This window comes from Camelina sativa, chromosome 19 (genome assembly GCF_000633955.1).
Source record: "Camelina sativa cultivar DH55 chromosome 19, Cs, whole genome shotgun sequence".
Lineage (NCBI taxonomy): Eukaryota > Viridiplantae > Streptophyta > Magnoliopsida > Brassicales > Brassicaceae > Camelina > Camelina sativa.
The window spans coordinates 13100669-13116409 of NC_025703.1; the positions used below are offsets into that span (position 1 = coordinate 13100669).

Consider the following 15741-nt stretch of genomic DNA (forward strand, 5'->3'; position numbering starts at 1 on the left):
GTTTAGGTCCTATAAAAGTTAGAGACAACGTTAGATCATCTGAATATCCATCGAATAGGGACTTGGGGATTGTTGAGTCGGCTCACAGTCTTTCCAAACTTTGGTTCTGTTGTCAAGCATAATCAAGAGTCATAAGAGTGTTAATCCAAATCACATAAACCATTAGAATAAGATTATAATCCCCTATTAGTTTTGACTCAATACAAAAAAATGTGACTCGATAAAATGTCAAAATTATTGATGTAAAAAGTGGAAAAAGGTTTCAAGTCAACAAAATAGAAAGTAGCATTAGTATAGGATGGAACATCCTTCCCCCCAGACTTAAATCACACCGTCCTCGGTGGGAAAAAGAAAAATATGAGGATTAAAAATCATAAGGAAAAGTGTAGGGTTTAAGAACAATGTCACCTTGATGGAATAATGTTGTGTTGACTCTTAGATGTTTTATGGTTGCCCAAAAATTGTCTAGATGTCGGCTGTGGAATGAAAATTTGGTGACTAACCGTTTGTACTTCCTATGGTTGCTTGTCATCGAGTTTGAACTAGGCTAAGTTCATTCGAATTGTGTTTGATATATCTCTAAATGCATCCTCCTTGAAACAAAAACCTAAAACCATCAATAATAGTGATAAAACAAAAATAACAAAAACATACCTAAGTAAAAGAATGGTGATGGTAGGTGGTGAGGATGGCGGTGGTTCGGAGTTGTCTCTCAGTACACGGATGAATGGTCGCGGACATAAGCAGCAGGTACGGTGGTGCGGTACATGGGACATGGTACGCGGTACACGGTGCAGGACATGGCATCGGCTATGGCTGGTATGGCTAGTGGGATATCTCGGCATCAATCACATGAGGATTGTGATGATCCGTCGCCTTCGGCTTGCATTGGTCAGGTTGAACATGGCCGGTCAGTAGGTGGTGCTTGCCACTAGACATAGTTGTGCATTGCCAATCCATGGTACTTCTACTTTCTTTTCTTTTTTGTGTTTTTTTTTTATAACCTGAAACTTAAAATGTAAAAATATCAATAGTAAAAGAAAATAAATCCTAAAAATAAATACTTACTAGCTTGGGTTGCCTCCTAAGAAGCGCTCTTGTTTAACGTCGTTGGCTCGACTCTGGCTTGCTTTCTCAAGCAGGGTGAGGAGAGTGGGTTGTCCTTAGACAAGCTCTATTGGATCTTCCTCCATCAAAGTTATCATGTGGCTCCTTAGTATACTCTTATTCTCTCGTTTCGGCAATCCTGTTTGCGGTTGGCAGCTCCGCTTCTTCCTTTCCTAGACCTTCTAGGTCTCGTGGTGGTGGAGCATAGAGTGTGGTAATAGAAAAATAATCCTGGGTAAGGTTTGCTTCTCCTTCTTCTCGAGAGTGCTTAAGTGAGTTGGGGTTGAAACTTTGTAACTTGTATCCCACGGATTCTACTTCAAGTTCTTTGGCTCCTAAGGTTGCTTCTCCTTGTTCGTGATCTTGTAAAGGAGGAATAGGGTTACCTTGTGGTTTGTTGTCCACGAAATCTCCTTGTTTTGAAGTAAAAGAAAATTTTCCTTTTTCTATAAGGAAACATGAATGTTTTCCTATTTCGAATAGGGTTTCCTTTTCTTCTCCTTCTTCCCCATCGAATCGAGCTTCTTCCTCCTTGAGTCCAGCAACACGTGAGGTAAGGTCTTCAATTCTAGCAGCAAGGTCATGGTTCTTCTCCTTTATTTCCAATTCAATCTCCTTAAGTAACTTATGGCTCTCCTTCGTTAATGTAAACTTTTCGGATATGACTTCTCCAAAACGTTTTTGTTCATAACCGAGCCCAAAAATCTTCCCCCCAGCTTCATATGCTCGGTTCTCAAGATTCTGCACACGCCTCCTTGTATCTAATTCCTTGTTGAATAAAACTCCATGCTTGGACTCGTGGTTTCTTTCTAAGTTCGAAACTTCATTACCCAAGTCTCTAATGCTGACAGCATTGTCTTGAGCACTCCTTAGATGTCTCTCCTGTTCTTCTTCAAGTTGATGAAATCTTCTCTCCATGGTTGCAGCATCTTTAGATCTTTGATCCTCTATGCTTCTAACTCTAACAACAATGTCATCGATTTTTCTTGAAAGATTGGAATCGATTTTGTCAAGCTTCTCACGCAGCATCTTCATAGTCTCATCTTGAAGATCAGCTAATTGACTTATTAGGTCCAACATCTTCTCTTCTTCAGCTCTTTGTTGAGTAGACATATAAAAATTGTCTTGATAGGCTTGGTGTGGGAATCGAATTAAATAGGGCTCTCAGCGTGGATAGGGGCGGTTTAAATTGGTATCGGGCCTCCTTGGATAAGGTCTTTGCAAACGACTTGGACGGTGACTTGGGACAGGTTTCCAATCTTCATAAACTTCAAATGATGCTGGAGATGGTCGGATTCTAGGGTTACCTCGGTAGAAAGCTTCCTCTTGGTGTTGAAATTGTCAAAAATTGTAGTTTTCGGGAATTTATTCATTAGGGATCTGATATGTCATGCAACAGTAGAAGTCTTTGACTTCTTCTTGTCCATCTTCTTTAGTAGATGATAGATCATAAGACTCATCATTCTCTCTTGGAAAATCTTCATATTCTATAGCTCTCTCCTTGAAATAAGCTTCGTCTTCATCGGTTGGGTAATCTTTTTCTCTAGTCCACTCCTTGGACTTGTTAGGATCGGTTGGGTCATCATGTGAGACTCCATATCCTTCTTCAGCATCAGCAGGGTGATAGACTTGATCATATCTCCAGTTGTTGCGTTCGTCCGGGTTGTTGAATAAGGTTTGTAAGGCTTCAACCTTCCACTCTAAACGGCTCTCGATGGTGTCAATGGTGTAACCCATATTGATAATCTTGGTTTGGTCATCATCAATATACTCCGTGTTGTTTAAGACTTGATTGTTGACAACATTGATTTGTTCCTCTAAGCGTGTAATGTCCTTGGTGATAGTCTCGAGTTTAGCTCCAAACTCAATGCTCATCTTGTCCAACTTAGCATTTAGAACTTTATCAGCCTCCTCTTGACTTGATATAAGTTCATCCATCATCTTCATGAGCTTGTCTTCATTGTAAGAGCTCCTTGAAGTGATTGGTTTGCGAGTGTCATAGAAAAAGTTTTCATTGACATCGACTTGCATGACTTCTTGCGGATCAAGGTGTTGGTCCGTTGCAAACCATGGCACGTCCGTGTGGTACGGCGTGTAAGAATGGTCAGCTTGGCAGTAAGCTGGTCCCACAGGTGCTCGGCCTCCAGATGGTCGAGTGAAAGAACTGCGACAAGGTCGCCTAAGTGTTGGTACAATGCTTGGCCGAGAGTGACCAATGCTTGTACCTTGCAGCGAGTGGGCTTGCGGACCGGATAGGTCTCCGTCCGTGGCTTGGTAGCGTGACATAAGCTCGGCTATTGTGAGATTCTCAAAATCTCCTGGGAGAGCGTCGAGGTTCATCCTCAAGGTCTCCTGAAACAATGAAAAACAAAAAGAAAAATTAAACAGCAAGGTGTCCTAGACGTTACTCTAGTTCCTAGACTCTTGTAAACAACAATCTCTCCCCGACAACGGCGCCAAAAAGCTTTGATGTGTGTGGTTTTTATCTTCAAATCATTTACCTTAAAAAGACCACACAACTGCTGAAAGTGCACAGCTAATCGGTAGTAGTTTTTAAGAATCAATCCCACAGAGAGAGAGTTGATGTTTAGAGAATACGTCAGAAGAGATGTAAGGCTAGGACTCAATAAAATGGGGGTTTTGGTTGTAATGGTTGTAGCAAACAAATAAATGTAAATAAAAGTGCTAGTAAAAATAATAAAACAAGCGTTGGGCATCAAGAGGAATCGCAGGGGTTCAATGATCTATCTATCTAGGAAAGTTTAGGGTTAGTTTGTTTATCTAAAACTCGGACTACGAAACGCTAATGAACCGTTAACTTAAAGTTCTCAAGCTAACCGTCTAAGATCACTACAATTCGTTACTCAACTGTCGCAGGCAACGGCTCATAGATCAAAGCATTTAAAACAGGTTCGATTATAATCCGTGGAATTCCTTAGGTAAGGGGTATGTGCTTCCTATGTCTCCCACACATCTAAGCTAGGTCAAGCACACATGCAAGCTTTTGGCAAAGCACACACACTTTAGATCATAGTTAGTTCATGAGGCTAACTTAAAGCATTAAGCAAAGACTTAGAATTAAAGCATAGAATAAACAGATTTAAATCTAACAAACCCTAAAAATTGCCACCTAAACTAAGATCATCTCCCCCCTTTGATTTATCCCTTTAAACCCAACTAGAAAACTACTCTAGCATGTTTAAGGGAATCATCAAAGCTAGGTTTAAACAATTCATAAACATAAAAGAATAAATAGAGAAAAGGGTTTTAGATATTACTTCAATGATTGTCAAACAAAGTTGTAGGATCTTCTTCTTTTAGAAACAAAGTAATAAAGAAAATAGAATAGAAAGAGTTCGGTGAACTTCAAAGCTTCCTCAAAAAATGGAACGAGAGAGGGCTCTGGTCGTGGCTGCTTCTCTGGTCGTCGGCTCCTAGGGGCTGCTTTGAGGTACTTTGAAGGCACCCTCTAAACCCTAGGGCTTAGAAGAGTATTTATAGGGTTCTGTCTAGGTTTAGGGTTTTGTAAGGGTAGAAACGTCTTCTCTTGATAAGTGCATGGCAAGGGCGGCGTAGGAAACTTCTAGAATGGTGGTGAAGACTTGGACTGGGCCGCCGTGGTGGTAGCTGGTCAGGCCTTCAATAAAAGCCCATTGGCTTGATGGTTCTTCTTAGGTCGGTTTAAGGTACGTCTCGGTAAATTGGGCATAACTTCCGGATGAATGAATGGATTGACTTGATTCTACTTCAAGGAGAAAGATGACTCTCTCAGATTTCTATAGATACCAAGTACGTCGAAATTTGAATTCTGGAAGTTTTTCAAACGTTGCCCGTACTGTAAAGCTCTGAAACTTTCCTAAAACGTATTTTCCTTGCCTTTTGGTCCTTTTTGCTCAAAAACCTGTAAAACCTTCTTGAAACCTAAAATACTTGATAATAGACATTAAAGCCTTGAAATCATATCAAACTCATCCTAAATGCATACTAAAACTATAGCTAAAATGGGTAAAATAATGATGTTATCATTGGCCACAAAGTTATCTCCCCAAAGGAGGATGGTGGAGAAGATTGGATGCAAGGATATCTTTCGAAGGGAGAATGGCGGAGCCAATTTTTGTTTTTTTTTTAAACCACAAAATAGGAAAACTAAAAATAATAAACACTTGACTAGCTAAGTTATCGTAGTACAAACTTGACGAAACCATTGAGATTAACCAGCCATAAACCACCTGTGTTTATATGATGTGAAGGTGTGTCCGCTCACTAATCCGCAAAACACACCAGGTCCAAACGCTATCGTGACTGCTATCCAACTCAACATAGGCTCTTCTGATTCTAACGTAGACTCATCCTGTTGACGCGGTGTAGGAACGGAGACATGTTTTTCTCCACAAATTTCTTCGAGGCCATAGAGTCTAGGGTTACCTGTGAACGAAGAACAGTTTTGACTTCCGAACTGTGTGCTCCGTGGCACCAATCCCTGTAGATGATTGTGGGAGTAGTTGATGGTGGAGAGAAACGAGAGTTTTCCGAGTCCTCGAGGAATTTCACCTGAAAAGTTATTTCGTGATAGATCTAATGTCTCGAGCTTTGTAATATTTGCCAATGATGGTGGGATATTGCCTGTGAATGCGTTCCCTAACAAGTTGAGAAGACGCAACTCGCTCAATAGACCAATAGATCCAGGGATATGTCCAGAGAATCTGTTTCCAGAAAAATCAATAGCTTTGAAGGCTTTAAAGATTTGAACAAAATCCATGTCTACTCCTTAATACACCAACTCAATCGAATCTTTGTAATTATTTTTTCTATCCCCCATATAGTTCGATCCTGGTATACATATATTTCTTTTATAATCGAGTGTGCGGATAGGTCGACTCCACACGGATGACATTTCAGTCCAGTTGGCAAAATAGTCTTGTGGTAACGATCCACCGAAGTTGTTGTTGGATATGTCCATGATCCTCAAGCTTGGAAACCCTAAATAGGCAGAGGGGTTATAGAGTGGACCATATAATGTATTTGACCGGAGCACAAGAACTGTTAGGTGTTGTAGAGATCCCAACCAAAATGGAAACGTGTCTTTGATCTTGTTTCCTCTCACGTTTAGAAATTCCATCACCTCGCAATTGATCAAAGATTTTGGAAGTTTCCCCACAAAATTGTTGAGGCTGACATCAAGTGATCACAACTGTGAGCCATCCATGCATAAATCTGGCATAAACCCACTTAGACTGTTGTTTCGCAGATTTAACGTACGGAAATCAGTGGAATTCTTCAAGCATTGTGTAATTGAGGCATTGAGATGGTTGTTGGAAAAATCTAAGAAAGAAAAATATTTGAAGTTGCAAATCCATTTGGGAATTGGTCCTTGGAGTGAATTTGAACTAAGGTCCCAATCTCTTTCTAATGATCCATCACCAAGTTCCACAGATTTTCCAAAGCTGGTGAAAGAATTATAAGAAACATCCACCGAGTTCAACTTAGACGAACTCCATATACAATGAGGTACTTCACCGTTCAACTTGTTGTAGGAAAGATCAAGGGAACTGAGGTTTACTAATCTAGATATTGATCTAGGGACCGGTCCTCCAAAATTGTTGTGGCTAAGATCTAAATATTCTATATTGACTAATTTAAATATTGATCTAGGGACTTTTCCTCCCAGGTTGTTGTGGTTAAGATATAAACGGTCGAGGTTGACTAATTTTGATATAGAACTAGGGACTTGTCCTACGAAATTGTTGTGGCTAAGATCTAAAATTTTGAGATTAACAAATTTAGATATAGATTGTGGGATTAGCCCATCAAAGTTGTTGTAGCTAACATCGAAGTTTGTCAACTTAGATGAGGAAGAGGTGTTCCCAAAATCAATAGCTCCCTCGAATTGGTTTTCACTTAAACCAATATCGACTAACGAAGGAATCGTGAGCAAGGATGAGGGAAAAGGTCCGAAAAATGAGTTATTATACACCCACAATCGCTCTAAATTGTGGAGTCCACTTAGGTCCGAAGAAATCGAGGATTTGAAGTGATTGAAGGAGAGGTCTATAATGGACAAGGTGGTTAAGTTGGCTAATACTCTAATCCCACCAGTGAATTGATTTTCACGGAGATGCAATTCAGAAAGTTCCGTTAAGTTGGCAAACGAAGTTGGAATATTACCTCTGAGATCATTAACAGAAAGATCCATGTACTCTAGTTGGTTTAGGTTACCGACTGAAGCCGGTAATTCACCTACTAATTGGTTACAAGAAAGATCAAGATGCTTGAGATGAGAAAGATTCGCAATGGAAGAAGGAATATCTCCTTGGCGAAATGAAAGATCTAGCTCACGAAGATGTTGGAGTTTAAAAAGACCACTGCTAGGATTCAAAGAGGTGTTGGCAGTTTCTGAAATGAGATTAAGTGATATCACCTCTCCTTATGTAGCATCACACGTGGACCCTCCCAAGAGCAACAGTCTGCACTCTTGTTCCACAAAACTGTTGTTACATGACCGTTGTCGGTAGAATGGATCATGAACTCTTTTTTTAGCTCCAAAAGAGCATCTCTTTGGTCGTTGCGGCACAAGGACCGTGTAGGAGAAGCGAGAGTGTTTGGTAAGGAGAGAAGGAAAAAGAAGAATAGATGGTAATAATAATACCAAGAAAGCGATCAGATTGGCTTCTAATCATCGCCTCTCAATATTTGTTATTAATTTTGCGACAAATATCATTTGTTTGTTGAAAGGTATGTGATGAAACTGTCTGGCTTACACACTATTCTTTATATAAGAACATTCATTATATCATGATTCTATTTAATTCAAAGGGGCCAAGGAAGATTTACTATGATGTCATACATTTTAGGTAATATTATCAGAATCATATAAATTTTTTTTTTATTACTATCATATTTTGGATATTTTTAATATATCTACAACATGTACTTGTTTTATGTTACAAAAAAACGTAATTACACATTGTCACTTCAGAAATCGCTGAGGTGAATTAAATAATTCAGCCGTAACACGTTATAGAGATAATGACGGCGGAGTTACAGTATGCTGCGGTTGATTTATGGAAAAACATTTGAGTTATGAGCGGATAGCTGACTTACAACATAACTCAGTCAAGAATTACGGTTGAATTAATGAAATATGGTTGAGTTATAAGCATAACTCAGCCGCCCTTTCCAGTGAAACCTCAATAAGAAGTATATACAGTAGTAAAATCACTTTCATTGGTCATTTCTTAGGATGTTTTTAAATTTAAAAAATAAAAGAAATGAAAAATAAACTTAAAATAGAGGTATCTTTATATTTAATGGGATGTCTCTAGGGAGACACTTTAGACCTTTAAAATTGAAAGTGTCACTAAAATGTTAAATTTAATGTTAAGACTCTCATCAGGTTTATGGATGAAGATGGTCTAAGAGACAGAGACGTGTGCAGTGTGCTCATATGTTGTTAACGCACCTATGTGTCGTGGTTAGACAAATATACAAAACAAATGATAGAAAAATAAGACACACTTGTGTTCAGGTATAATGTCGTGAGAAATAGGTTTATAATTAAATAAGGTTATGAGGATAACAAAGAGCAAAGCCAATCGTCAAAGTTTATATTCTTTCCTAGTAAGTCGTATGTGAAGTGTGAACAATAACTTTGTGCCCGACAAAGACTTTTGGATTCCCAAATCCCAAACTTTCTTACACTTCTTTAACCGATGGAAGACTTTTGCAGTTTTCTCCTCACGATATCTGTTTTCTTCCTCCTAATTAATAACTTACATTATTGATTATACGAAATCATATTTATATTTGTAAAATAAATATATGCATTGAATCAACTTAAACATGATTTATAGAGATTTTGTTCAAGCTTGATAACTGAGAAGCGTAGACAATCACATGAACCATATTATAGAATGATGATTGATGAGACCACTACAACTTACAACACCGAGAATGTTTATTAAAACCAGAAATAGAAAACTGCCAGTGATAACTTGACGAATAAGTTACCGGAGTACAAATTGACTAAACCTTTAAAAGATAAGATTAACCAGCTATAAACCACTCGTGCTTGTATGAAGTGAAGATGTGTCCAGTCACTAATCCACAAAAGACAGCAGGTCCAAATACTATGGCGGCTACTTTCCAATTCAGCACTGGCTCATCCGGGTCGGACGTCAAAGATTCCTCGGGCTGATGCGTTGTAGAAACAGGGACATGGTTTTTTGCACAGTTTTCTTCGAAGCCATATAATCCTGGATTATCCATGAATCAAGAACAATTTTGACTTCCAAATTGTGGGCTATGTGGAACCAATCCTTGAAGATGATTGTGGGACAAGTTGATGTATGACAAAAACGAGAGCTTGCCAAGACCACGAGGAATCTCACTTGACAAGTTATTTCGTGATAGGTCCAATATCTCAAGCTTTGTGATATTCGCCAAGGATGGTGGGAAGTTGCATGTGAATGTATTGCCTGACAAGTTGAGAAGGTGCAGTTCGCTCATTAGACCAATGGATGCAGGGATATGTCCCGAAAACCGATTTCCAGAAAAGTCGATGGCTTTCAAGTTTAGATAAATCCGATCAAAATTCGTGTCTACTCCTTTGCACACCAAATCGATCGATTCAGAATCTTCTATATATCCAAACTCTGGGATGTCGAAACCATTCCACACCGATGACATTACTGTCCAGTTGGAAAAATAGTCTTGTGGCAATATTCCAACGAAGTTGTTATTGGATATGTCAATGATCTGCAGATTCGTATACCCTATATGGTAGAAGGGTTATAGACGGGACCATAAAATGCATTTGATCCGAGCATGAGAACATTTAAGTTCGGAAGAGATCCCAACCAAAAAGGAAACGTGTCCTTGATCTTGTTTCCTTTCACATTCAGAAATTCCATCCATATGCAATTGATCAAAGATTTTGGAAGTTTTCCCACCAAATTGTTAAGGCTGACATCGAGTGAGCCTAACTCAGAGGCATTTAAATCTGGTAGAAATCCACTTAAACTGTTGTTTCTGAGAGTTAACTTTTGAAGATTAGTGAAATTCTTCAAACATTGAGGAATGGAACCAGAAAAATGGTTGTTGGACAAATCCAATTTAGTTAAATTTCTGAACTTGCATATCCACTGGGGAAATTTTTCTTGGAATAAATTTGACCCAAGATCCAACTCTACTAGGGCTCCATCAATAACTTCCACTGGTTTACCAAAACTGTTGAACGAATTATGAGAAAGCTTTACAGAGGAGGTACTTGACCTTCAAATTTATTGTAGGAAAGATCAATGGAAATGAGATTTAATTTGGATATTAAACTAGGGACTGTACCATTGAAATTGTTATGGCTAAGATCTAAAGTATTGAGATTGTGTAGTTTCCATATAGATTCTGGAACTACCCCATCAAAATTGTTGTCGCTAATAGTTAAAACTTCAAGCTTAGATGATGAAGAGGTATTCCCGAAATCAAGATTTCCCTCGAATTGGTTTTCATCTAAAGCAATCTCTACTAACGAAGAAATCTTGAGCAAGAATGAGGGAAACGAGGATTTGAAGTGATTTGAGTTGAGGTCTATGTAGGTCAAGCCGGTTAAATTGGCTAATACAACTTCTATATCCCCACCAGTGAATTCATTTTCATAGAGGTGCAATATAAAAAGCTTGGTTAAGTTAGCAAATGAAGTAGGAATAGTACCTCTTATATAATTACACGAAAGATCCATGTATCTTAGTTGGTTTAGGTTACCAATTGAAGCTGGAACTTCACCTACTAACTTACTTCCAGAAAGATTAAGATATGTGAGATGAGAAAGATTTCCAATGGAAGATAGAACTTCACCTACTAACTCATTTCCAGAAAGATCAAGATATGTGAGATGAGAAAGATTTATAATGGAAGAAGGAACTTCACCTACTAATTGGTTACGAGAAAGATCAAGAGATGTGAGATGGGAAAGATTTCCAATGGAAGAAGAGATCTTCCCTTGAAGATTGGAAGATGAAATACCTAGGCTACGAAGATGTTGGAGTTTAAATACACCACTGCTAGTTTTCAAAGAGGTGTTGACAGTAACATCCGAGTAATAGAGAGATAATGATATCACATCTCCCAAAATATCATCACAAGTGACACCACGCCAAGAGCAGCAGTGAACGCTCTTGTTCCATGAAGTTGTTGGTATACCGAACTCTTTTTGTACCTCCAAGAGAACATCTCTTTGGTCGTGGCGGAACAAGGACAGTGTGAAAGAAGAAAATGTAGTAATACCAAGAAAACAATAGAAAAAATAGACGGTAAGAATACCAAGAAAGCAATAAGATTGGTTTTGTATCATTCTAAATTTTGGAGACAAATACGATTTTTTTTGTTTGTTTTTTTTGTGTTGTTAAATTGGTATGTGATAGATATGTATTGGTTACGCACTTATCTTTATAATAGAACACATCATTCATAAGGACGTTGACTTGGCAACTCTTCTTATAAATTAATCGGGTCATGTGGCTAAGACGGAGTCAACGAACCCTTTTTTCCTTTTAGTGAAGAACTTTCTTAGCACCCATTAATGTGTTTGACGAAACGTCTCAGTCACAGATGATGTATTCCCATCCATTCTTGAGGCTTTGGAATTTATTGAGGATGTTGAGTGGATAATTATTTTATCATTATACACACAATTCTCTTGTGCGTCTTTGCAGACAATTCTTTGGGATGATTTTGAGAGCATCATGTATTTAGAAGACTAAAAAAAAATTTGTTAAAAGAAGACTAAAATTAACCTCTCAGTTTTTTCCTTTCTTCTTATAGCATTTTTGTAATACTTTTTTCCCCAGACCGAATAATAATAATAATAATAAGCACACATCTAATTATTACTTAGGTAAAAACAAGAAGATTTATTCATGTTTATTGGACAAGCGGAACTCAAAAATCAGGTGTTCAGTTTTCCAAGTTGAATCAAAACAGTAAAGCACACACTAAAATGTTACCCTGGATGCTCCCTTCAGCTATATTTGGTGGGTATATACCTATTTGATCTCGACATATGAACCCCAAAGTTTTAAACTACTAGAAATATATCTACAAAAAAAACTCATATTCACCAATTTACATATAATCAAAACTAAGAATCAAGTGTTGTAAACAGATAAAGTGGACATAAAGATAATCAAGAAGGGATGTATGAAGGAACTTAGTGGGAATAGCGAAAAAGGTAAAACATTGAGTCAAAGAGTCACATTCTAGAAAGACACTTGATTTGAAACGTTACATAGTTGCATTATACAAGTATATATTCTTTTGTTGTCAATGATATATTACAATTTTTTCATGAAAATACAGAGCCTGATATTCTTTGGCAAAACAGAATCTGATTTAAAAAAAAAAAAAAAAATAAGTCAATTGCTCTATACAAAACTGCAAATACCGTAAATCAATCAGCAATGCATGTAGACTCAATTTTCCACTAAAAAAGAAGTCACAAGAAGGCACCAAAAGCATCAAAAAATATTTGAGGAGGTGATATTTTATATATTTAATAATTTTGAGGGGTATTTTCAAAAATACCTAATTTTTATGTCACTTTTTAAAATTACCATTTCATGTTGTTTATTTTCAAAAATATCTCTATTTAATATACCAAATGATTAAATTCTAAAGTTAAATCTCAAATATAAATTAGAGAACTCAAACCTAAGAAAACAATTCTACAAGTTGATTTAACATATTGTAATTATGTAAAAGAGGGTAAGAATAAAAAAGTTAAAAAAAATATTTTTTTAAAGAAGTATCTAAAAAGAAGAATTTCTAATAAATTCTCTAATTTTAACTTAGTTCATATACATTCTAAGAGTTAATTTGTTTACATTTTGTATTTCATTGTTCCACCCTAGAGAGTCTCTTATAACTTCTCCTTCAAGCTTACCAATGCTAATCACAATTCACAAGGGATCCTAGTGGTACAATCTGTTTTCAATAATTTTTTCTCGCAACATGTACTTTGCCTTTGGTTTTTCTTTATTTATACAAACATTTTATGTAACTAGACTACTAGAGGATGATGATTAAACGTTTTAAGAAAACTATTGAAACATGAAAGCCATCGATTTGACAATGGGACACGAAGGGAGTGGTGTAATACACAATAGAAACCCATATTTCCTAAGAGAGAGATTGCAACGTATCATTGTCTTTTCAAAGCTCACTACAAGAAAACATGAAAATTACGACTGCACTATTAGTTGCTATTTAGTTGTTAAATTTTGAAAATTTTGATTTTCTTAATTAGCGACTGATATGTGACTTCTTAGCGACATTTACTATGAGTCCCATATTAGTCATTAAATTGGTGACCATTTAGCGACTACATATTTTGATATGCAATATAGTCATAAAATAGTCGCTAAATTACGACTAAACTAGCGACTACAATATGTAGTCGTCCAAAAACAACTGATATACGACCAAATATATGTAGTCGTAAAATAGTTGCTAAATAGTTGCTACTTAGTCGCCAAAAATGACGACTACATATATAGTCGCCAACTGTAGTCGTAAAATCCATGTTTTCTTGTAGTGGCTTCCATAATCCTTGCCGAAGGAATCTACTTTCTTATTAGATTCGGGAAGGACTCCTCAACAGTCAACAACATTACCCTCGCTTTTCCTCCACATCAAGCCTAAGAAAACAGATCCATGGAGCTCTCTCTCTCTCTCTCCATAGCAGCCCTTGCTTGCTCTTGTCTCCTCTTTAAGTAAAGAATTTTATTTTGGAGCAATTTTTATTTTACTTACATTTTCTAGGTAATTAAAGAAATTTCTTTTCACCAAGGACATCTAGCAGACTATGGTCTGGAAGAGCAGTCGTATTCAAGTTCTCCAAGCCTCAATCGCACTCAACTCCCGACTCGGCGGGGAGTGCTATGCCGGTCAAATCGAGCACTGGGAGATGGAGATGTAATCATAAATGAGAAAGGTTTCTAACCTCCAACATGAAATGAATATAGCCATATGGGAGAAACTTAAAAGAGTGGAAGCTTCTGGTTTGAGGAGAGTTAACACATCATGCATGGACTCATGCATACCATATATAGCTACAATGCCATTACTATCTATATTATTGAGTATTCTACTTTTTAAGTTAAATTTATTTACAATGTTAACCCCTAAAAAATTGCACAAACGACAATTAGATTCCTAAAATATCTCTACCAATTTGGTTTATAATTTGCTAAAACAATTTTTATATTTAGAACCTTATTACACTTAATATCATATTCCCAAAATATGTATACAATATCTTTTTTATTTTCCTTTTAAAAACTCTAAAAATTGATAATATACTGTTTGAAATAATTAAATATTTAACGGTTATTAATATTTAACGGTTAATTTAACCCTCGGTATACCGCATGATAATTTTCACGGATATAATTATTTTGCGGGGTAAATCTAAAAACACTAAAAACTTATGAGTTAAATTTAAAAACAATAAATTTAAAAATATAATAATGTAAGAATAATTTTTTCATGGGTTAAATCTAAAAAACACTTAAAATTTAATTTGTATAACCATAAAAATTTAGTACAGTAAAAATTTATAAAATTATAATAAATAAAACTAAATAGCTTTCTCGTCGTGTCTGCGGTATACAATCGTTCAAATTTTAGAATTAACAATCAAAATACAATTGATAAACAAAATATAGTATAATTTTTTATATAAAAATGTTATCTCGCAGTGTAAGAGGTTAAAATCTAGTTGTAATAAATAATCAAAACCACTAATCTTTCACATTTTTCAAGATTAATATAGAAAACTCCTGATACTGCTCCTACTGCTCCTACTGCTCCTACTGCTCCTACTGCTCCCCACTCCTGATAATGCTCCTACTGTGTCTTATACTCAGGGACGGAGGTGATTTTTTTACCCAACATATTTTACCAAGGCAGAAGATTTTGTTGTTTAGCACCACGACTCTGATGGAACTTATTTTCAATAGGCCTGTCGATATCTTGATTAAGATTCTAGATGAAGAGGATTCATCAGCTTCCTTTTCTGCTTTTGGCTCCCATTTCGGAGATGGTGAAATGGCTGCCATGTGCTTGATTTTGACTTGCATGATAATGGGTTGAGTAAATAAGTTTGACGACAAGATTGGATTGATAGCAGTTAACGTTTTCGAGAAACTGAGAAAGCTGAGAACGCTACAACTTGGTGATCGTACATTTGTCCGAGTTGCTCAAGAAGGCGACCTCTTTCGTTCGGCTGCTTACAGAGGATTATATCATTTTTCATCAAGATTACCATACCCAATATGGAACATTCGTAAAATGCCAAAAAAAAACAACTCTAGTACCATATCCGCAGATGATGAAGTGGTGATTTGTCGTTTTTCTACTGATGTTATGCATGAGCTTGAAAGCAAGATCCGATCAGTTGTGAGATGCCTAGTAAAAGATGTAAGAGAGTTCTAAGTTTTTGTTCTGGTTTGCTCTTCCATCTGCTTGGTTTATAATTTTGGTCTTGTTGTCATGCACGCACACAGGTATATTGATAGTTATAGATATTTGATGAAAAGATCTGCAGAAGCACTTTTTCTGGTTCAAATCATCACCCGTCTTTCC

General features: G+C 36.8%; 1 protein-coding gene and 1 pseudogene across 1 annotated transcript; both read right to left on the bottom strand.

The window, feature by feature from the left end:
- Nucleotides 5318-9792, bottom strand: LOC104767778 (annotated as a pseudogene).
- Nucleotides 10358-11452, bottom strand: LOC104767779 (receptor-like protein 12). Its single transcript, XM_010491761.1, has one exon. It carries the CDS (start codon nt 11450-11452, stop codon nt 10358-10360), a length of 1095 nt encoding a protein of 364 aa, XP_010490063.1.